The sequence below is a fragment of the Eschscholzia californica genome, unplaced genomic scaffold (assembly GCF_041429995.1).
Source record: "Eschscholzia californica isolate CP2 unplaced genomic scaffold, dmEscCali1.0.p SCAF_6, whole genome shotgun sequence".
In the NCBI taxonomy this organism is placed as follows: Eukaryota; Viridiplantae; Streptophyta; class Magnoliopsida; order Ranunculales; family Papaveraceae; genus Eschscholzia; species Eschscholzia californica.
The window spans coordinates 24,279,669-24,302,187 of NW_028238483.1; the positions used below are offsets into that span (position 1 = coordinate 24,279,669).

General features: G+C 36.1%; 3 protein-coding genes across 9 annotated transcripts; 1 reads left to right on the top strand and 2 right to left on the bottom strand.

Annotated features, from left to right (window-relative positions):
• Window positions 1-637: 637 nt before the first annotated feature.
• LOC147532763 (Protein kinase superfamily protein) lies at window positions 638-6,129 on the bottom strand. 7 transcript variants are annotated; one of them, XM_086646723.1, is made up of 9 exons: window positions 5,675-6,127; window positions 5,273-5,361; window positions 3,972-4,185; window positions 3,658-3,860; window positions 2,967-3,093; window positions 2,637-2,708; window positions 2,238-2,424; window positions 1,683-1,809; window positions 638-1,225 (listed from the first exon to the last, which is right to left on the bottom strand). In XM_086646723.1, the coding sequence occupies exons 3-9, from the start codon at window positions 4,117-4,119 to the stop codon at window positions 953-955; spliced, it is 1,137 nt and encodes a 378-aa protein (XP_086502849.1). In that variant the 5' UTR covers window positions 4,120-4,185; window positions 5,273-5,361; window positions 5,675-6,127; the 3' UTR covers window positions 638-952. The 7 variants fall into 7 exon arrangements, 6 of the variants coding, with proteins under 6 accessions (XP_086502849.1, XP_086502845.1, XP_086502844.1 ...); XM_086646719.1 differs by having other exon boundaries at window positions 3,658-3,896; XR_015227389.1 differs by lacking the exon at window positions 5,273-5,361 and having other exon boundaries at window positions 2,302-2,424; window positions 3,658-3,896; window positions 5,675-6,129.
• Window positions 6,130-8,762: 2,633 nt separating this feature from the next.
• On the bottom strand, window positions 8,763-13,403 carry LOC147532764 (NAD(P)-binding Rossmann-fold superfamily protein). The gene is made up of 4 exons (XM_086646724.1): window positions 11,651-13,403; window positions 11,314-11,572; window positions 9,932-10,126; window positions 8,763-9,513 (listed from the first exon to the last, which is right to left on the bottom strand). The coding sequence occupies exons 1-4, from the start codon at window positions 11,740-11,742 to the stop codon at window positions 9,118-9,120; spliced, it is 942 nt and encodes a 313-aa protein (XP_086502850.1). The 5' UTR covers window positions 11,743-13,403; the 3' UTR covers window positions 8,763-9,117.
• A 5,347-nt stretch (window positions 13,404-18,750) lies between these two features.
• On the top strand, window positions 18,751-22,220 carry LOC147532765 (uncharacterized). Its single transcript, XM_086646725.1, has 5 exons — window positions 18,751-19,082; window positions 20,015-20,834; window positions 21,086-21,244; window positions 21,535-21,780; window positions 21,924-22,220. The coding sequence occupies exons 2-5, from the start codon at window positions 20,019-20,021 to the stop codon at window positions 22,056-22,058; spliced, it is 1,356 nt and encodes a 451-aa protein (XP_086502851.1). The 5' UTR covers window positions 18,751-19,082; window positions 20,015-20,018; the 3' UTR covers window positions 22,059-22,220.
• The last annotated feature ends 299 nt before the right edge of the window (window positions 22,221-22,519 follow it).

Sequence of the window (22,519 nt, forward strand, 5' to 3'; positions counted from 1 at the left end):
CAAAATTTATTGCCACGAAAACTTTACTAATTTCCCCAAAACACTGACTTCAATAACTATGAATTTCACCTTCTCTAAAAATCGAAGTTCAGACGTCTAGGGTTTGGAGTCTATGTCAACACTATCAACTACTTGGACAACCAAGTTTTGACCTCGTGATAAATTCATTGATCTTGGTATTTAGGTTCATGCCCAAGCAACCTTCCCATCTGCCAAAACAATTTTAGAGCAAGCTATGAAGCTCCAGCTCTTAGCAATTATTAATATCGTCTTTGATTTTCTTATTCAAAAGCAACAGATCCGCAAATTCAGACGAAAAATTCTTGACACTTTATTGAACATGAACTTATAGGTGCTCTTGGCCTCTTCCTCCTACCTTCTTAATTTTGGAAAAGAACTTGTAAACAAGCACAACAATTACCTTATGATTGGTGAATTACTATTCGTTTTTTCGTAACAGAAAATCCTACCCTTATTTTACAACCCCACATAATACTTTAGCTTTATACATTCTTCCATTTTGAAGAAGAAAACGTACGAAGTTAAAAAGAACACAGATAAAAGGCGAAGTTGATGGGCGTACAAGATGTTAAGAGAAAGAAATGGGAAAAAAAGAACGTAAGTTGTAACACACAAATCACCAAGCTCGAAAATATTATTAACAACAAATAATGTTAATACATAGAAATCGAAAGAAGAGTATTTTTTTTTTCTTCGACAAGACTTGCTCCATACCATACATTTTATGGGGTAAAATGAAAAAGGAAAAAACTCAACAGCCGTTCCTTTTTACACTTATCAAACAGCCATATCATTTCCTATTCTACAATTCAAGAAAAAAGAGAAACAAAGAAAAGGTAATGAATTCACAAGATCCCAGGACTTGACAAAAAAACACTGGATTCCCAAACAAACAAACAAACTATATGATCTTATTTCTTTGATTGCTTGTTTATCTTGAGGAGGTAGTAGTAAATAATTGGCTTCCAAGAGTAAAAATTGGAGTACCCTCCTCACCCATGATTGTGGTCAAGCTCCTTTCTTTCTCCAGTATTCTGTCTAGTTCCACTGCCACATGACTCATAGTTGGCCTTCTCTGACTAGATGTATCCACACATCGGGCGATAAGTTGTATGAATTCTTTCATTACTTCAGCTGTATAACTTTTTCCCAATTTACTATCGATGATCGCTGAGAGATTGCTCGACTCCTGATAGTTATGAACCTTCACATTCCGAAAAAAAGACAGTCAGGGTATTTTCAAAATCTCAGGAGCTCTACAAAATTTAACTCAAACAAAAGAACCCCTGAAAAGCTTTAACTAGCTAACGCTTTCTAGGTTAGAATTCGGGAACTGGTGAGATAGAGGCCAAGACCACTTGGGAGCAAGGAAGGCCCAAGATCGTAGCCACAAAAAACGACTAAAAGTTGTAATAAATGGATTTGCCCCAAACTGATCCAACTATAGTACTTCTTATGGTAGTACCTAAATGTCTCTATTCTTACGATGAACATTGTCAATCCGGATGAGATTGTTGGATTAGGAAGGGTAGTCTTGGTTGTATATAATTAGTTTATAGTGGATCGCAAGAATTATGTAAGTTGGGAAGGTTGACATTAGGATAAACATTAAGATCGATTCTCGTCCAATTAAATACGTTGTATTAAGAAGATATAAGTACCCATTCGACGAGGCTTTGATCAGATTCTGACGAGGGCAAAGCTTCCCGCCCGCTTACCAGCTCCAACAAGAATACTCCGAAACTGTATACATCACTTCTCTCTGAGTATCTTCCAAACTCTCTCACCCTGAACAAGTAAGCAACATATATTTAGATTCCAGTGATAATTGAAACGACAGGTAACTACATATAGTAATGATTTCATCATCAAAGTTGATGAAGTCGATAAGGTTAATCAGAATTCATGATAATGAAACTAAAAAGTAGTATAAGGTTTATCAGAAACATGGTTTGGAACCTTAGACAGATAAAACTCTCTCATCAAGTATGAGGTTCGGAGTTTGCTTCACTAGATTACGTTCAGGTATACACTGAAGGGCTTGTACTTGTCTTATTTTTATGTCGAAAAGCAGTGACCTTATTCGCACTTAGAAATTACAGTTACCAAATAGTGTTTGATGTTTAAGACGTGGTTGATAGACAGATTCAATCAATAGCGCAAATATTGAGTACATTAATACCCAAACTTAAAAGATATAAGGAAAAGAGAAATACTCCGGAGCTAGGAATATATTATCAGCCACCATTTGAGAAGATGAACCTGCAATATCAACTTTACCGAGCAAATTACGAATCCCGGCATCTGCAACTTTAGCAATGAAGTTTTCATCCACAAGGACATTTGCTGTTTTGAAATTTTTATGTATTAGAGCAGGACTCATTGTATGAAGGTGCGCCAAACCTGCATGGAAATTAAGAGTATCATCCAGCGTTATTTCTTCAAAATCTTGTTTATTTAAATGAAGCCATTTTATTTTAACTTAGTCTTGCAAGTACTGTACAAATCGTTTCTTATAGACTGGCTTAAGACCTTTCCATATTTTATCTCACTAAGGATAAACGAAACTAATACCAGGACAGCCACCAAAGTCCACTGATTTTGCAGAGGATCACCTTTAGCAGCTCCTAGAGCAATTGGAAGCCTATGCTTGAACTCTAGCTTTTCTTCGGAAACCTCGGATCCACCTATAAGTGAGAATCAAGATATCTCAGTGAGTAAAATATGGTAATAAAGTTTCCTTCGTCCTCTCAGAGAATACATGTAAAGAATCAGGTAAATATTCAGTAGATAATGGTAACAATTCTCAAGTGTAGAAAATCTAGGAGTAGACGTCCACAGATAACTTTCTCAGTTGGCCAAAGATGGAAAGCTAATATCTATATGAATACGTAAGTAAACGACAAAAGCGAAGAGAAAATTAGCACAAGCAAACAAATGATTACCGTTTAAGTGACTGGAGACACTCCCATTGGGCACATACTCGTATACAAGCATTTGTTGATTGTTCTCCTGGCAGTACCCCAATAAACTCACGAGATTCCTATGATGAATAGATGAGAGATAGCGTACCTGATACAAAATACAGTCACAATCATTGTTCCTAGGAAAAGGAAAATGAACAGTAGGACCTACATATATAGTGCGTTTATGTTTTAAAGTAAATTACTTTGTTGTTTTGGGAAGTAAATAACTTAAACTCTTTATTGCAAAAAATGGAAATATAAGAGAAAATTTGATTCAGAATTCATCAAAATATGAGTGTTCCGCTACAGGATTTTAAACATTAACATTCATAAATGCACGTGATATCTCATACATGCATGCACGGTATACATCAAAATATCATATATACTCTCTAATTACCAGTATGGTATGAAACTTGAAAAGTGAGAACATGAACTTACAGCTATAACTATGGGGTCACCAGCAATCTCAAACCAGAGCTAAAGAAAGCAAAGAATAGCAAAATATACCCAGCAAGCTTCATGAAAAATAAAAATTAAACTGCGAATATCTCGGAGGAATCCACTTTTGTACGATCATCTTAATGTGAGGAGCCCAAACAAAAAAAATCTACTTCAACGAGCTAATATTCTTCTAAAATAATCTTACAAGTAACAAATTGTTGATTACCTCTACGACAAATTCTTGGCTAGGAACACCAGGTCGCTTTTTAATTGCCACAATCATCCCATCTTGAAGCAAACCTTTATAGACATCTCCAAATTTTCCTTGACCTATCAAATTGATATCACTAAAGTTCTTTGTTGCCATTGCCAATTCTTCCCACGGGAAACGCCTTGCTTCTCGTGAACCAGATTGAAGAGACCCATCTCCTGTTAAAGACAACTCACGACGGATGTTTCCACCCACTGCGCGTTATGAGAAAAACCATTACTATCATTATCATACGTAAGTCTTCTCATCGAGTAATGTAATTGCCTTACCTTGAACGGATGGATCAGAAGAACCTGACTCGGAAGTTCTTGAAATGCTTTGGCTACGAGAATAGAAGAACCATATAATTATTATAATCCCAACCAATGCCACGGCTCCTGCAGCACCTCCAAGTAGTGCTGCAAGAGTCCTTGACATTTGGTTGCGGACACACTTCAAGAATGGCGACCAGAAGTATCAGGTTATAGATTTCTGAATATTTACCTGAAATGTAATGAAAACCCGATAAGAGAAATGAAGATAGATGATAACTAGGGGTCAAAGAATTGTAACCAGGAAATGAATAGAAAGGAGCGAAACGATCATAAGCAAAAAATTATGAGATGAAGAAAGCCACGTCTGGATGGAGGCCGAGCTAAAAAGAATCTAAGATTTCGTGCCTTTTCCAGATGGCAATTGTTGTAACAATTTAATCTAAAAGATTGACATCTTCGTAGATGTTCTACTAATATATATAATATACCTTTCTGAGCGGGGAATAAACTTAAACAACAACAATAATAACACTCTGAATTAACGAATGCTGAATACTGATACTCGCTACCTCCTAGATAATTTAAGCTCAGATACCATGTTAAGAACCATACTCATAGGAAACAATCTAAAGGGGCATGGGTGTAAATGGAACATACACAATTGAGAAATCAAACATAAACAATAAGAAAAAGTAGAGAAAACTAATATGCAATTTCCTTCAAAAACTTTAGATTACTAGTTTCTACTTTCCACTTTCTAGTTGGACGAAAGTTGCGTTTCAACGTGTGGTGGAAAATCGAGAGGATCTCCTTTAAACAGATGTTAACAATAACTTCTCGAAGCCATATAAAATACTGCAAAACTAACCCACAATTAATTCTAAAAAAATATGTCAACAGCTTGGGGACCATTTCGTTGGACCTCTTTCTCCTAATGACCTTTAACATAAACCTAAGTACCTAACAGGAAACAAACTTAAGTTTGATTAACTTGACATGCCATAAAGAAGCAACTACAAATTATAAGGCCAATGTCAACCAACTTTATTTGAGACCAGTAGACGATATATATAGGGCTTGTAGGTAAGTGTGATATACTGTGATTCTATTTAAGTATTGAAGACTTGAAAGTCTCCTCCAACAAAAGCTTTTAATCAATCAAATTGAGTACCTAAATTCCAAATGATAGAAATCAATGGGTCAAAGTTATAGTCAAACAGACATAAAAAGGAAAATAATCTATTATCATAATACATTAAGCCAATCCATATATATGTTAACTCCTGATCTACAAATCTTTTGCTTCACTCACCCACCTCAATTCAATCCAATATCCTGAAAAATCCTTCCACCCACATTCCCTTTCGAAATCCTCTTGAGGGATTTCTACTAATCTTCAACCAATCTGAAAAAACCCAGTATACAGAGTTGTGTTTATGCAAAACAATCAAAACCCACTATGTTCAATTACTTATAAACCCCAAACTTGGTATAAACAACCCCATTTATCTCACAGGAATCTTTCAATTTCATTTTTACTAGTTTTGTATATATTTGAGAATAAGATCCTTTTTCTAAAAATCTTCTTGTTTTAATTGTATACTAACAATGTCTTGATAGACAATGACTTGCTGCCTAACAAACACTACCCAGAGAATCATACTTCATACCAAATCATCAATTCAAAAAAAAAAAAACAATAAAAGAAGAAAGCAAACCTTGTTATAGCTTTTAATTGATGTTTTTAGAAGAAACCCATGTCAGAATAACTTGAACTGAAGTTGTTTATGATGATGATGATGATGAAAACTAAGAAGAAGGAAAAACGAGAAGAAGAAGAAAAGGAGAAAGTGAAGTTGGGTTTTTTTTTGTCTGTGTGGGCTGGAAAGCAGATTTAAATGGGTTGTTGTCTGTTAATGCAACTTGGTAGGGGTTTTTTGGGGGTTCTCTCTCTCTCTCTCTCTCTCACTATATATCTCTTGTTCTTCTGTCCTGGTCCAGGGCATCTTTAGGCTGTAAGATACATACCAACCAGATACAGAAATAAAAAAAAAAATTGAGAAAAATTAGTAATCAAGTTTAATCAACCAAAATCATTTAGAGAGAGAAGATGAAAGAATATGATAGAGAGAGAGAATATGGGGATGTATTTTTTTATATACAGTAGTAGTGAATTTGTATTAAAAGCTGTGGGGTTTTTATTCCTACCAGCCAGCTATGTTGACGTTGGGCTTTTTTTTTTTTTTTTATCTCATAACTTGGATGATAGATATATACTACTATAATCAATTAATATAACGGCTGTTTTCTTTTTGTTTTCTTTTGTGTGTCAAGGCTTTGGATTCTACTTATTTTCTTATCTATTACTATCCCTAGTACTAATCTCTACCAATTTTTATTTCTGAGTAGACTCCACTTTTCGACTTAGTGGCCGCTAATGTTTTACCCACAAAACTAATCTATGAAAGTCTTTTGAATTTGTAGTTGAGCGTAAGCCCTAACTGTTAAGTTTGTGGCCATCCAACTCAAAACTAATTGGCAATGAGTGGAGAGGACCTATTCTTTATATTTTTGGTTGCTAGTTACTCTTTCTCCCATGTGGGACTATTCTCACACGCCCCCTCACGTGTGGCGTTCTTTGAGCCTAACACGTGTGTTTTTTTTCTTTACGGGTGACGTGGAGCACGTGTGGCTTTTAAGCCTATCACGTGTGGGCCTAGCTCTGATACCATGTTAAGTTTGTGGCCATCCAACTCAAAACCAATTGACAATGAGTGGAGAGGACCTATTCTTTATATTTTTGGTTGCTAGTTACTCTTTCTCCCATGTGGGACTATTCTCACACTAACATCTTTATAATGAAGTTTAAAAGTCTTCGTTTTCAACTTCTTCATAATAAGCTCATACAATTTTATCACAAGATAAAGAACCTCACAATCTAAAAAAATCAACTTCATCTACCACCCTATAAGAAGACATTGCAAGTGTTGCTTACAATTTCTTACCATAATTTCGATAATAAGTAACAATAATTACGTACTCCAATAGCATCTTTGACAATTTCTGAAAGGAACACTATAATATTCTCCATATATAAAAGAACAATATTTTAAGAATTGAAAAGGACGAATAGTAGGAGACAACCCGTTGTTTACTAGCAAGGATTAGAAATACCGCATTACGATTAAAATATAAAGTACGTAGTTGCAGTTTATTATTTTTATAAAGATACGTGTTTATATCATTATAATTCTACTTTCCTTTTTACATGTATATATAATTCCAGCTACAATGCAATGAGCTGTAATAGTGTCATTTTTCGAATAGAAAAACTCTCTTTCAAATAAAAAAAAAAAAGTTATAGAAATGAGGGGTTCTGAAATGAATGGGTATTTGTGTTCCTGTTGTCTGGTATTTTGGAATTATTAGGTTTGTTGTTGTTGCTGGTATTGAGTGATATATTATTGGGTTCCCCATTCTTGTAGGGCTAGTCTCAGACCCATCTGCAAGCTCTGCTCTTACCAATAAAAAAAGGGTTAATTCCGTTTTGGCCCCCGATTTGTGACCAACTGGCCGTTTTGGCCCCCATAAGTGTCCGGCAGTTCGTTTTGGCCCCAAAAAATTCCTAAATGGCCCCAAATTTTTTCAACCTCCCAATTTTACCCCCATGGCATTTCTGTAATTATCTTTTTTTTCTTTTTCTTTGTCCACCTCATCTAACAATCACCACATCACCTGTCCACCTCACCCTTCTTCTCCGGCGAAAGGTTGCCGGCCGGAATAAAAAATTCCGGCCGGCCACCTTTACCCAAAAAAAAAAAAAAAAAAAAAATTTTTTTTTTCTTCATCTTCTTCATTTCTCTCTCTTCTTCATCTCCTTCTTTCTCTCTCTTCTTCATCTCCTTCTTTCTCTCTCTTCTTCTTCTTTATCTCTCTTCTTCTTCTTTCTCTCTTCTTCTTCTTTCTCTCTAACCCCTCTCTCTTCTCTCTCTATAACTCCGGCGAAGGGGCGGAGCCCCTTCGCCGGAGAACCAGACCTTGAAGGTCTGGTTGTAGAAACCAGACCTTCAAGGTCTGGTTGTAGAACCAGACTCGGTCTGGTTTCCAACCAGACCGAGATCTGGTTTCTACAACCAGTCCCGGTCTGGTTGGAAACCAGATCGGGATCTGGTTTCTAAAACCAGATCCCGATCTGGTTTCCAACCAGACCGGGACTGGTTGTAGAACCAGACTCGGTCTGGTTCTACAACCAGACCTTGAAGGTCTGGTTTCTACAACCAGACCTTCAAGGTCTGGTTCTCCGGCGAAGGGGCTCCGCCCCTTCGCCGGAGTTATAGAGAGAGAAGAGAGAGGGGTTAGAGAGAAAGAGGAAGAAGAGAGAAAGAAGAAGAAGAGAGAAAGAAGAAGAAGAGAGAGAAAGAAGAAGAAGAGAGAGAAAGAAGGAGAAGAAGAAGAGAGAGAAAGAAGGAGATGAAGAAGAGAGAGAAATGAAGAAGATGAAGAAAAAAAAATTTTTTTTTTTTTTTTTTGGGTAAAGGTGGCCGGCCGGAATTTTTTATTCCGGCCGGCAACCTTTCGCCGGAGAAGAAGGGTGAGGTGGACAGGTGATGTGGTGATTGTTAGATGAGGTGGACAAAGAAAAAGAAAAAAAGATAATTACAGAAATGCCATAGGGGTAAAATTGGGAGGTTGAAAAAATTTGGGGCCATTTAGGAATTTTTTGGGGCCAAAACGAACTGCCGGACACTTATGGGGGCCAAAACGGCCAGTTGGTCACAAATCGGGGGCCAAAACGGAATTAACCCATAAAAAAAAGGAATTTATATACATTTATGTCAACAAACTACATAATCAAACCATTCTTAAGTCATACTAATCATTCAAAAAAAAAGTCTAAGATAAATTGTTACATGTTATATAGAGAGAGAAGAAAAAAAGAGTTCCTTCCAACAGTATCTGTGCAGTCAGATGCTCAAGTATACTAGGTGTTCTTTTGCTCAGTGTCTGAATATGATTAGTCCGAATCAAATGGACCCAAAATTAGGCATTCAGATGAGTCATACATCACGAGTCAAACAAAAAACAAACAGTGTGAAATCCGATTCGAGTCAATTTAAACTTTGAGTAATATTTCAGATCTGACTAAGAAAAAAGTACTACCTCAGTAGTTAATCTCGCGTCTTTCAGCAAAAAACTTCCCTGTAACTGGCTGGCCAGGAAACAGTGCAAGCCAGACTCCAGTATCTGCACCTTCTTCCACGGGACTATTCCCGGCCCAACCTGTCATCTCAGTCTTCACCCATCCTGGACAGTAGCAATTAATATGTATCTTCTGACCTTCTGGCCGATTAGAGACTGCCTTCGCCATCAATCGCGTATAGGCACTAACAGCAAGTTTTGATACAGAATAGTCCGTATACATTTGGGGCCACAAACCCGAATTCCAACTGTCCAATTTAACTGCTTCAAGAAAATTATTCACCGTCCTGTCAATCAATTCCTCAGAGAGTGTTGCCTCATCAGTTAGTTGCTGTCTCAGAGCTACATCCCCCAGTCTCTGTTAGCAGTTAAAGAATAAGTTTCTATGTGCATAAAACAATCTTGGGGGTCAACTAAATAGATAATACGAGTAACCAGCAACGTAAAAGTGATAGAAGTAAGATGAAGAAGCTTGTCATCAGCATATCTGACAAACTAACAGTGCTGAGAGTCCATTAGGTTTGAGAACAGAATTAAACATCGACTAGGATTAGATGAAGAGAAATTCAACTCATCATCTAGTTCTTCCTTTCCGGGCTTCCCTTACAAAAGTTCAAAAACAAATTATAAAATCTAGAGAGAAACCGATATTAGTCAAAATCAAGAGAGAGGGTTCAGTTAGTCAAGACAACCATGTACAAAGATTACCAATTTTTTATACTACAAAACAAGTATAGAGAGCAAAAAAGATTATGAAAGAATAACTGTGCACTTACGTTTCGCCTTCCGTTCAGCCTACCAAGACGGGAGCTTACATTCACGATACGAGCACCGGATGGAGAAGGTTTCATAAGTGGAATCATGGTATCAATCATCCTTTTGGTGCCAAAGTAGTTTGTGGAGATAACCTTCTCAGCATACTCAACAGAGTTATCTGATCCAAGATTGAAGTTTACCCCAGCATTGTTTACCTGCATACTTGCATAATATTTGCATGTGAGTAATCATACAAATCTCTGTTGATCAAAGCAGCAACAAATTCTTCCTCCCTAGTCTATTACATATATACATCCCATTACTTGACTAAGAAAACTATGCACTTCACTAGGACTTTCAATGTGTATAAGAGCTACTCCGAATCCATATTGATGAGCTTTGAAATTCACAGAAACCTCGAACTTTGCCTTGTGCTCATGTCCGATTGATGGGAATAAGTGTCATTACCTTTCTTTACTTTGTTAAATGGAACTAAGTAAGCTGACACTTATGCGCATCAGCACACGAAGGCAAGGAGAAGGGAGCAAGACACATTGCGTTTAGGAGTTACCACTCATGATCACGTTGATACATCAGTTACAAGCAAGGTTACCTGGTATGTGGATCGCTCCGGTACGTGGTACGGGTACTGGTACGCGGTACACTACCATGTGGGTATCGAGTACGCTAAGGGTATACTTCTTCAGTACGCCATTTTTTATTATAGTACACTTTGGACTATTTTTCTAGTCAATATACTCTCTTTATGGTGCATTTATAATAGATACACTTACTCTCGGACATCCTTCTCCATAAAACTTACAATCTAACAAGCTAATTAAAAAATTCTTGTAGTTAACAACCCAACTAGTTGCATTTATAGTTTTCCACAGAGATTTTAGGTTAATTAAGACTAAACATTCTGGTACGCTAATTTTGGGGTACTCGATTGCGAACCTACCCAAAAAGGGTACGCAAACGGGTACAGGGAATCGGGTACGCGGTACGCAGGGTGGAGGAGAGTATCTGGTAACGTTGGTTACAAGTATTAGTTGAATCACGATGAAAATAATCGGAGAATAAGCTTATAACCGTGATGAAGTGATCTAAAGACTAGCGGAATTACCTTTAATCATTACCTATAAATTAGACATGATAATTTTTTGACCCATGAAGTTATAAGCTTATAACTCATGAAGTTTTTTGACTCATCTGAATGACTGATTTTTGAGCTGATTTTGTGTCCATTTCAGTCCCCAAGATTCACATTCAGACGTGTCACACGAGCCCAATTCAGACAATTAGAACAAACAAACACTTCCTAAGACACTCATACATAACCAATTTTTGATAAGAAAATAGTAGAAGCTTCCTAAGATATATATATATGAAAACTCCTTACCAAAATATCAATGACTCTATAAGAGTGAAGTATCCATTCAGCAAAGTCCTTGACAGATAAAGGATCTGAAATGTCCAACTGATGAAAAATAACATTTAAACCTTCTTCTTGTAAAACTTTTGTAGCTGTAAGTCCATTATTGATGTCTCTTGACGTGAGAATAACAGTCAACCCATGATTACCAAGTTGTCTTGAAATCTCAAATCCTATTCCCCTGTTAGCTCCAGTCACTACGGCAATGGTGTCCAAACTCCACCACCTAAATTACAACAAAAGTGAAACCCTAATTCCAATGATAAATTTTACTCGAAGAAATCTATTTAACAGAGGTAAGTACCTTTCATTTTCGGAGTAGGGGATTTTTCTCTGCTCCAAGATATCTTCATGTCTCTTTTCTCTTCGTTCCTTTGCCCGCTCTTTTTTTCCCATCTATCCCTCTTTCTCTTCTTCTTTACAGATTTCATAGATCTTTAAGGGGTGCGTCTATAGGGCCATAGGTGCCCCGGTACGGATCCATAATTGCTCTTGGGGCCTGAAAGGAGACCCCTTGACTCTTCTTCTTCTTCGTTTCTTCTTTTGACAGCAATATGGGGAAAAGAAAAATAATAGAGAAAGTTTTAGAAACTTTTACCCCCACAAACTTTTATTTTAAATATTTTCCCTATGTTTTTATGTTTGATTCACAATGAAATTTTTTTTTTTTTCTCCATTCTCGGTTCATCTCAATATTATAGCTACATTGTCGAGTACCACAACAAAGGTCTAAGACCTAACGTGTCTAAGAGAATCCAATGGTATGCGGTCTGCCATTAAGACCGGTACCATCTATGAGGAAACTGTGATTCAAGGATTCACAACAACTTCCAAAACCATGAAGGGTGGTGATTTTATCAAAGCTTCAAGAATTCTTTTGCGGTCGGCCTCTGATATTTATACATGTAGAATTCACCATTGTTATCATCATCAAGAACTCAAGAATTGAAGATGACTGTACTTTTCTTACATGTTCAAACAACACTAATTTTTTAACCACTTGTGGACTTACTTTGAGACCGTAGTCACGGTACTATGTATCAAACACCTTTATATTCCAAGTTCATATAGAAATAGATTAATACTTAATCCCAAAATGAAGTGATTGTGGCCAATGAGATCCCTACCAGAAAAAATCAATAGAACAATCTTTATGCATGGCTTTCAGTACTCTCATCAGCCAAGAGAAATCCAAATTAAAGAAGTATAATAAAAGTAACACAAAAAATACCCAAAAAATCTGAATGAAAAAAAATGTAGCCAAATAGCATCAAATAAGTGAATAACCATCAGCAGAAGCATATCATCATTAGAAATTTAGACTAAGCTTTGTAACAAATAACCAAAATACCAAATATAAAAATGAAATTACCAGAAAAAATAACAAGAAAAAATTAGAAGATTGAATGGAACTGAATCAGGTTACTCAACAGAAAACTTCTACTTGGACTCTTGGAGTGGTCAATGACTCAAGGGAAATCTATGGCTTTGATTTTCCTGGATGGAATTTGAGTTGAGACATTGATACGTCAAATGCTTTTAGAGAGAGAAATGGACCCTAATAGAAGAAGACGAGGTATGTTCAATATTTTAGGACCCTTTTCACTTTAAGAAAATCTTTCTTTTTGAAAACATGGGTCATGAGTTTCCCTTATTTTGAGAAAAAGTTGGAAAATATAATCACGTGATAGCAAAATTTTCTTTCTCTTAATTGTCCACAAAACATGTTCAAAACTTATATTTTAGAGAAAATTTTCTACTTTTCCTGAGAAAGTTGTCTATCAAACACAACCTTTCTCTCTCTCTTCAAAGATCTTGTAAGAAAAAATTAGGGTTTGGAGTTTGAAGATCTGCGCTCGCTTATGGGTCTGAGACCTAGATTTGTTGCGCTTGTTTCCTTTCTTTCGTTTTTCCAAACTCGAAATTTAGGGTTTGGAGTTGAAGTAACAAATGACGACCAAACAAAAGAATTTGCATTCTGTAGAAAATTAGTTCTAAAAAACAACAAAATTATACAATTCCAAGAAGTAACAAATGACGACCAAACAAAATAATTTGTATTCCGTAGAAAATGTTCTATGGAAATTCTTTTATTTCTATGGAATTGTTTCCCTGGTATCAAACACAATCTTATACGATTTTGAATTTATTTTCTCGCCGACACAATGTCTTTGTAAAACTCAGTCAGAAACACTCTTCAATTTTCCGTGAAAATCGAAAGTGGACAAAAGAAAAAAAAAACAAGATACCGAACAGGCAAAAAAAGTGATAATGTCCCTCCAATTCATTTGGGGTAACATCATTTCATCTACATAACAACCTTAATTGATCCTTAACAAACAAAAAACAAAAAAAACAACCTTAATTGTTTATGTAACGTGAAGTTAGATCTCACATTTGTTTAGCAGTCAACACTAATACACGACTTCTTTGCAAAAATAATAAATTTTCATGTCTCATTTACAAAATCTGGTACTTTATAAGACTTTAATTTTCGCAACATTACCCATAAGCTGTCCCTAAATTGTCTAACCCCATAAAATTCATTCCTCATTGCTTTTAGTTGGTTCGAGTTTTATCGAATTAATAAGTGAATAATAAGTTCCTTAACAAAAAAAAAGTGAATAATAAGTAGTATATACCACGGTAAGTACAAAACTGGGTTGGATTTTCATTTGATTCTACCAAATATTTATTCTTGTCGTTTTTTTTATCTGTAGTACACAAGTTGTTAGGTTGCTCTTTCTTCCCGACCTGGTCTTATTAGTTTGAGGTAACAAACAAAACAAATTCTTAAAGAGCTTTTGGTTTTAGTATCTTTATAAGCTATGGCTAATGATACATATATCTTTAAATTTTTTTTTTACGATACGCGTAAACACGAAGATGATGCTTTAGAGAAAATGAAAAGAAAAAGTAAACTTACTTGTTTTGAAGTCAGAGATTTTTCTTTTTATCTTCTTTTCTTCTTTAGAACAGACAATGCCTTTAGAAGATGAAGGGTGAATTAACAATTTGTATAAATATAAAAGTGACGAAAACATGAAGATAAATATTAGGGTTCTGTGTGACGAAAATAAAGAAATTAATATATTTTTTTAAGTATTTAAATACATTGAAACAATTTATTTAGTTTCGATGGAAGCTAAATCCTAAAGGATGAAGGATTAAAAGTAAAGTATTTCGCAGAAATAGATTTTTAAAATAGAAATCATAGGGTGCTTAAAAAATCGGGTGAGGCTACAAGTCGGCCTAGCCAACTCGAGTTGAAATAGTTTCGGATTGGGCCTCAACTCGTGTTGGCTATACCTGAGACCAGAACCTGAACGGACCAGGGCATACCGTGTTGATCCCTGACGAGGCAGACCATTCCAATTTTTTTAAAAAAAATTTGTTAAATTTTAAGGTGGCCAATACGCGGACAACCGTTTTTCTTATATGGACAACTATCTTATGTGGACAACGCAAAAAAATTAAATTTTTATATGGACATCAGTTTCTAGGGGGACAACTCTCTATTATTTTCACTCAAGTCCTCTTAGAATCAGATGTATTATTTGATGACCTCTCTCTTTCTCCATAAACCCTAGGTTAGTTTAGTCTTCATCTCTTCTATTACTTGTTCATCATCACCCAAATTTCTAGAGAGAGAAACTCCTTCGAGTAGCATTGGTGGTTATGGCATCAAACAAAGGCAAGGGAGTTGTTGTAGAATCTCCCCAAAGACAAAGGTTAGAACCCTAAAACTCTAAAACCAACCATTAAGAAGAAGATGGTACTGATGGCAGAGAAAATTAGAGAAGATGTGGAAGACGAAGATGGATCTGTTGGTTCCGACTATGAAAACGATGGTGAAGAGGAAGATGAATTTGGTAATTCGGGTTGTGCAAAAATATGGCATAACAGAACATCACTTGCGACGAAAATCTGGCATAATCAGAAAACTTGCCAGATTTTCGTCGCAACTTAGCTTCTGTTATGCACTATGTTCGTCGGTTTTCTCCGAAAATACGGCATACTAGAAGCTAAGTTGCTACGAAAATCTGGAAAATTGTCTGATTTTTCCAGATTTTCGTCGCAAGTTATGTTCTGTTTTACCTCATCAATGTCATTAATGCCTATTATAGAAACGCCCGGAAAAACTTCTTCAGGTGCAGATTGAGGGATTTTGTCTTCTTCATCCATCTAGGGTTTGATAAAAGAAAATGGTAGAAACTACAGTTTACTTTTAGTAAAAGTGAAGAAAGAAGAATAAGACTAAGAAGAGATTTTGTCTTCTTCATCCATCTAGGGTTTGATAAAAAAAATGGTAGAAACTACAGTTTACTTTTAGTAGAAGTGAAGAAAGAAGAATAAGACTAAGAAGAAGGAAGAAGATGAAGAAGAAGAAGACAGTTTGGGTTTTCAATCTTTAACTATTATTTTTGTTAGTAGTTCACAAGTTACTAATTATTAGTATTTAAGACTTTATGGAGTTGTCCCCTTATTAAATCAAAGTCAAATAAGTCAAGCATAGTTGACTCGCATCGGGCCCGAAAATAGTTGTCCATATAAGAAAAACGGTTGTCCGCGTATTGGCCACCAATTTTAAAATAACAAAATATAAATATATGGTTTATTTTGAAAGGTATGAATCCATAGATTAGGAATGAATTTTTGAAAGTTTTTTTGGGAGTGGTGCTAGGAATGATTTTTTTGGGGAAAAAAAATTTGGGAATGATTGGGGAATATGAGCATCTCCAATGCAAAACTCAAAAAAAAAATTTATTCATCTAATGTGTCAAGTTCTAATTGAGATTCTCACTCCTAGATGTCGAAAATAGAAATCCTCAATTTTTGTGACATAGTTATATTTGTAAGTAAATAATTAGTTATTTAGGAAACATAGAAGACTCGATTTCTATTAAAGCATCTCCAATGCAAAACTAAAAAAAACTCTATTTGTGCTACGTGTCAAGTTCCAATTGAGATTCTCACTCCTATGTGGCGGAAATAGAGATCTTCAACTCTTTTGTGTCTCCAATGCAAAAACTCTGAACCTATCTTATTTACTAATGTTTCAGAGTTATTTTTGTAAAGAAATAATTAGTTATTTAGAAAATATAGAAGACTCGATTTCTATTGGTTGAAATTCAAATATTGATGAGTTGGACAATTAGAGATATCTCAAGAGGACACTCTAGAAATAGAACATCCTCTTGAGATATCTATGTTCCACCCTCGACACGTCATCTTAGAGACCAAATAGAGTGTTGCATTGAAGAGAATTTCCAAACAAAAACTTTAAATATCCTATGTGGCACTCAGAGTTTCTAAAATCGAGTGTTGCATTGGAGATGCTCTAATTAATAAGGCATGATTTACATAAATAAATTTAGGGAAGATTTTTTTAAATCAAAGATGTTTTTTTTTTGAGAATAATTAATAAGGCATGAAAATTATTAATAAGGCATTCTTTACATAAATAATTTAGAAAATATATTTTGGAAATGATTTTACGAACAACTTTGTTGAGAAGATCTTTTGTAAGAAATCTATGAAATTTTAAGAAAAGGAAAACAAAAACGAACCGAGCGTGGATTTTTTCGGTTCGGATCGGATCCGTTAAGCTTAAAACAGAGGCCAGGCCAAGACCGAAAAGAACCCGGGTCAACCTGGTCCATAAACGCCAACCCTACCTTTTAAACGCCACTACACAGGGATAAACTTTGTTGTCCAAAAAAATAAAAATATCTATTTTCATAGAAAAATCTTTTATTTCCATCCAGATACGTGATATTAGAGCAACTCCAGCCCCAGCCAGGTGGAGGCCATAAATTCAAATTTATGGCCTCCACCCGGTGCTCCAGGCCCAGTCGCCTGGGGCAGAGGCTGGAGGCGCTCCTTCAGTCGCCCCTAACATTAGGGGCGACTGAAGGAGTCCCCAAGTGACCGTTGGGGTCCCCGACGGTCACGTCGGGGACAGTCCCCAACCGTTGGATTTGCTCCAACGGCTGGAAATGGGTCCAACATTAGGGGTTGGACCCATTATTCATCTCCCACTCTCTTCATCTCTATTTCTTTTTCTCATTCTTTCAAATTTCCTTCTCTCCATTTCATTTCTATCTCTCTTTCTCAATTTTTTTTTTGATCTTTTCATTTGTTCACCCATGGATCCATTAGACATCAACGAATTCGACAACCAAAGTCATATGAAAATGTTGTCGTCCCCTAATTCTACTTACCTGTCGGCTCAATTAGGAGTTAATGATTATGAAGTATGTGAGGATTCTTGCGTGCAAGAAGGGGCGACTTCAACACAGATAACTAAACGTGAACTGTATAAGCCGGATGAAGATATTTTACTTGCTAATTGTTATTTGAAAATCACATTTGATGCGGTTCTCGGAAATAGTCAAAAATATAAAGTAAATATCGGATGAATATAATGCGAGTGCAAAGTTTCAACACACACTTAGAAGTTGTAAATCTCGTTTCAGTGAGATAAGCTCGAAATGGCAAAGTTTTATATCAACTTTGAGGATCATAAATAAAGTTCCAAAAAGCGGAGAAAACGATTATGACCGGGTAATTATTTCAAACTTTTTAATTTTTTTTTTTTTATCTTTTCACTTCATAATATATACTTAATATATATTTTGTTTATTTCAGTTACAAAGAACACTTGAAATGTATAAAAAAAATCACCAAGGAAAAGGATTTCGGTTGCAACAGGTTTACAAAATTTTGATGACACACAACAAGTGGATGACAGACATGCCAGGAGAGTCAACATCCGGCAAAAGAGATTCTAATAACAATTCTTCGGAGGAAAGACCAATTGGCCGTAAACAAGCCAAAGCAAATGCAAGAGTTGGCGAACCATCCACACATTCTACTCCTTCAAAGACTCCCAATGAGGGATATTGGGAAAAAAGAGATGAAGAATCCCAACAGAGATCAATAACTTTGATGGAAGTTGTACGGGTTCAACAAGAGACCCTACGGGTGCAACAAGATTTTCTACAAGCAGATAAGGAACACAAGAACCGACAATATGGGATCGACTTAATGAAGATTGATGTTAGGTCTCTCGACGAACATGCTCAACGAATACTTTTAGTGGTGCGAGACGCTTGGTTCAACGGTCTACCATGAGACCCAAGAAACCCTTCTAGTTATTTTTAATTAATTTTTCTAGTGTTGTTTAGTCGTATGTAAGTAGTTTTAAATTTTTAATCAATTATTAGTTGTAATCGATGTTTTTTTAATTGAACTTTATTAAGTAAATTGGAAAATTTCTAATTCAAATTTTCGATCTCAAGAGAGGCTGGGGTTTGAGCTGAATTTAGAGGCTGAGCTGAGGCTAAAAATTTTGAGTGAAAAAATAGTTTTTTCGACCTTATTAGACGGGTGGGAGATGCTTTAAGGACAACCTTAAAACTTCACACAATTTAGTGGTTAATTGATGGTACTACTTTTCAACACCAATAAAAAGATTTAAAACTATTAAGCATGTTTCCGAGCTTGACACAAAAATGATATGCGTGAGCACATACGTAATAAACCGACCTACAAATGGTAATGGGCAGGAGGCGATGAAGTCAAAAATATCAAGCGAAGGGATCTTGGACTCTCTTCTTGACGGTGACACAAATCTCTTTTCAGACTCATAAATGCTGCTTTTCATCCACAAATCTCTTTTCAGACTCATCGTATCAGCTTCCAATTTTTCAGTTGCAACTGCACACCCTTTGGTACGCTCTCTATCTTCCTTCCCCTCTCTATCTCTAATTTCTATCCGAATTCTTGGGTAGATTCAATTTTCTACATGTTCTCTGATTTTTAATGTTCTCACCTGATTTAGAGTGGTTAGGTCAAATTAATGGTAACTATGAATCACTCTCAATTGCTCTGCATAATTTTAATGTAATAAGAAGAAACCTCAAACTCACATACTAATAAGTAGTATATAACTTATCCAAATATATCAGTTCTATTGGATTTTCACATGTTATTATTCCAATGGGATTTCTCTTATTCTTTATATATGTCTTTACTTCTGAATTCAAAGTAATCAATTGGGTAAACCCACAGATTTTAATTAACAAATCAATCTGTGTCTTTGATCATCTTAGCTTCATGTTGTTAGAAGATAGATTAACCCTTTCCCAACAACCCTTGGTTGGAGTGGTAACTGGTAAGAGGTATAATTTTCCACCTAGAGGTCAAGGGTTCGAGGCACACGCTGAACAATTCAAAAAAAAAAAAAAGATAAATTAACCCAAGTTGAAGATAACAGTAATTAAGTAACCTAAGACATGAAATGCACAACCAACTTAATTCCTTCTCATGTTCTGTTCTTCACAGATGTTTGTGTGTGTGTGTGTATGTGTGTGTTTGTGTGTGTGTGTATGTGTGTACGTGTGTGTGTGTACGTGTGTGTGTGTATGTGTGTGTTTGCCAGAAAAGTGGGCCGAAATTCGAGGTGGACGGGGGGTGGATTTTGCCTGACCAATCAAGAGATGAAAACAGGGCGAAATGGGGCAGTCCACCTTGGATTTCGGTCTACTTCTTCGTTCACATAATCATTTCCTTGTATATATATATATATGTGTGTGTATTTGCAGGCGCGCTTGAGTTTTAGCCGAATTAGTGGTTTAATCAGATCTCTTTATTACCTCCACAGGAAAATGGTGTGCCGTCTTTTATCTTTGCTGTTTCTATTTGAAATATTTGTGTCGATATTATATGTTGAGGCTTCACAATCGGTAATCAGAAACAAGAATGGGGAGAAATCTGCTGTGTTCTTGTCCCCTATGTTTGTGCTGGGGCCAGGATCCGTGGACAATAAATTTTACTACAATATCGATTTTCCAAAAGGTCATATTGCTCTCAAGGAATTCAATGCTGAAATAGTTGATGAAGCCGGGAAATCTGTCCCTCTTCATGAAACTTATATTCATCACTGGCTCATTGTAAGATACCATGCTCCTCAGAATAATGGTCATAAGGAATCTAACCATTCAAAGAATATCATTGTCAGAAATAGTGGAATATGCGATAATCTTGGTCAGTACTTTGGGCTTGGATCAGAAACACGACGAACTGCTACACGTGTGCCAGATCCTTACGGGATAGAAATCGGGGATCCGACTTCTATTCCAGATGGGTATGAGGAGAGATGGCTATTAAATATTCATGCTATTGATACAAGAAGTGTGGAGGATCGACTAGGATGCACAGAGTGCAAGTGTGATCTCTACAATGTTACTAAGGGTCGGAGTGGCCAACCTTTGCCGTTAGGTTATACTGGGGGCTTACGTTGTTGCCACGATGAGGCGCAATGCCGGTTAAGAGCAGGACATGGAAGCATTAAGAGAAACCTATATGTGAAATATACAGCGAGGTGGGTCGATTGGAAACACACAATTGTGCCTGTTAAAATTTACATACTCGATGTCACTTTTATTCGTGAAATACGGAATGATTTTACAGATTCCTGTAAGGTATGTGACTATTAACTTCATGTGGGATACCCAAATCAAATCATTTTTGAGATAATCAAATAGGTAAACTCAACCAACCAAAACCGTCGCTATGCTTTTCCATTGATTACCTATTTGATTATCTCAAAAATGAATTGATTTTTGAGACAACCAAATAGAATTGATCCAGGAAAATCAAATACCTGTAGAGTAGAGAGCTTTTCCTGTGAATATCTAATATCGAGCTGACCATGAACAATTCTTTAATGCAGGTGGAATATGATATTGAGGCGTGCAGTAAGACTGGCATAGCTAGTAATATGTGTATAGATAACAAAAAGACAAGCATGGTTATGCCGAAAGGTGGCTATGTTATATATGGTGTTGCCCACCAGCATACAGGGGGAATAGGGACAGCTCTATATGGAGAGGTAAACTATGCACACAGACAAGAAACGATTAGTAATAACATTGGTTAAAGCCCATTCTGTGAGGGAGGTTTCCAACCTTCCTATATAGCTTCTTGAAAAGTACCCAAAAGAGCATTGGTTATGATGGAATATCTAATCAATATCTCGTTGCTTTCTAGTTCTTCTTGCACATCCTTGCCTTCCATTGGTTATCTTCAATTTATAAGTTTTTTACTTCATATTTTACGTATATGAATTCTTGGAAATATGAACATACAGTTTGCATTTTCGTGTACGATGAATTGATATAGGATGGTCGGGTCATATGCTCTTCTATACCAACATATGGAGAAGGCAGTGAAGCAGGCAATGAAGCTGGGTATATCGTGGGGATGTCGACTTGCTATCCTCAACCTGGGTCTATCAAGATATCTGATGGGGAGACTGTGGTTTTGGAATCCAATTATAGTAGCACCCAAAAGCATACAGGAGTGATGGGTCTCTTCTACCTTTTGGTTGCTGAACAACTACCGGAGCCAGTTCACATGGAGAAACATGTATGAGTTTCCTATCTCTCCTATCTTTTCCCCTACATGTATGCGTAATTTCGTCTACTGATCTTTATAGCTACTATATGTGGAAAAGTTACTTGTTTGAATTCGATTATAATTTTCACACAATACATGCTCGGTTTATGCAGATGAATCGAAATTTCAAATTGTCCAACTATACATGGCCGTTGGTTTTTGTTGGAGTTGCAATAGCAATTTTTGTGGGTGTTGGATACAAGCGGAGAGGTGAAGGACAAGGAGGGTACGAGTCGTTAGGAATATAAACGTGTTTCTCTAAGACAGTCTATAATTAGAAAGAATAAGACCTCTTACTAGTTTTTTTTTTCTTTTTCGTTTGGAACGTTGCTCATTAGTTTATTACCTTGTTATGTGTAAAGAATATTAGACGATCATGACAATAATTGGTATAATAATTTGTTTCATAAGATTTTGTTCCAACTTATTTATTTTTCTTCTCCGATTGAAATTTATTGTCTTTTTTTTTTTACGGATTGCACGGATGCTGACTCGGCACATTGGACTGAATTAGAAATGAACCTATGGATGTTCAGGAAATGGTGATATTGCAAAACTTAAAAAGAGATTTCAGTTAAACCAACTCATTTTCGGCTATTCTTTTCCTCAATGCCGGATCGGGTGAACCTCTGCCTCAGAATTTGAAGAACCTCTTCAGCTTTTACATTCTTAACTGCTAGTAGGACCATGGCATGATACAACACATCTG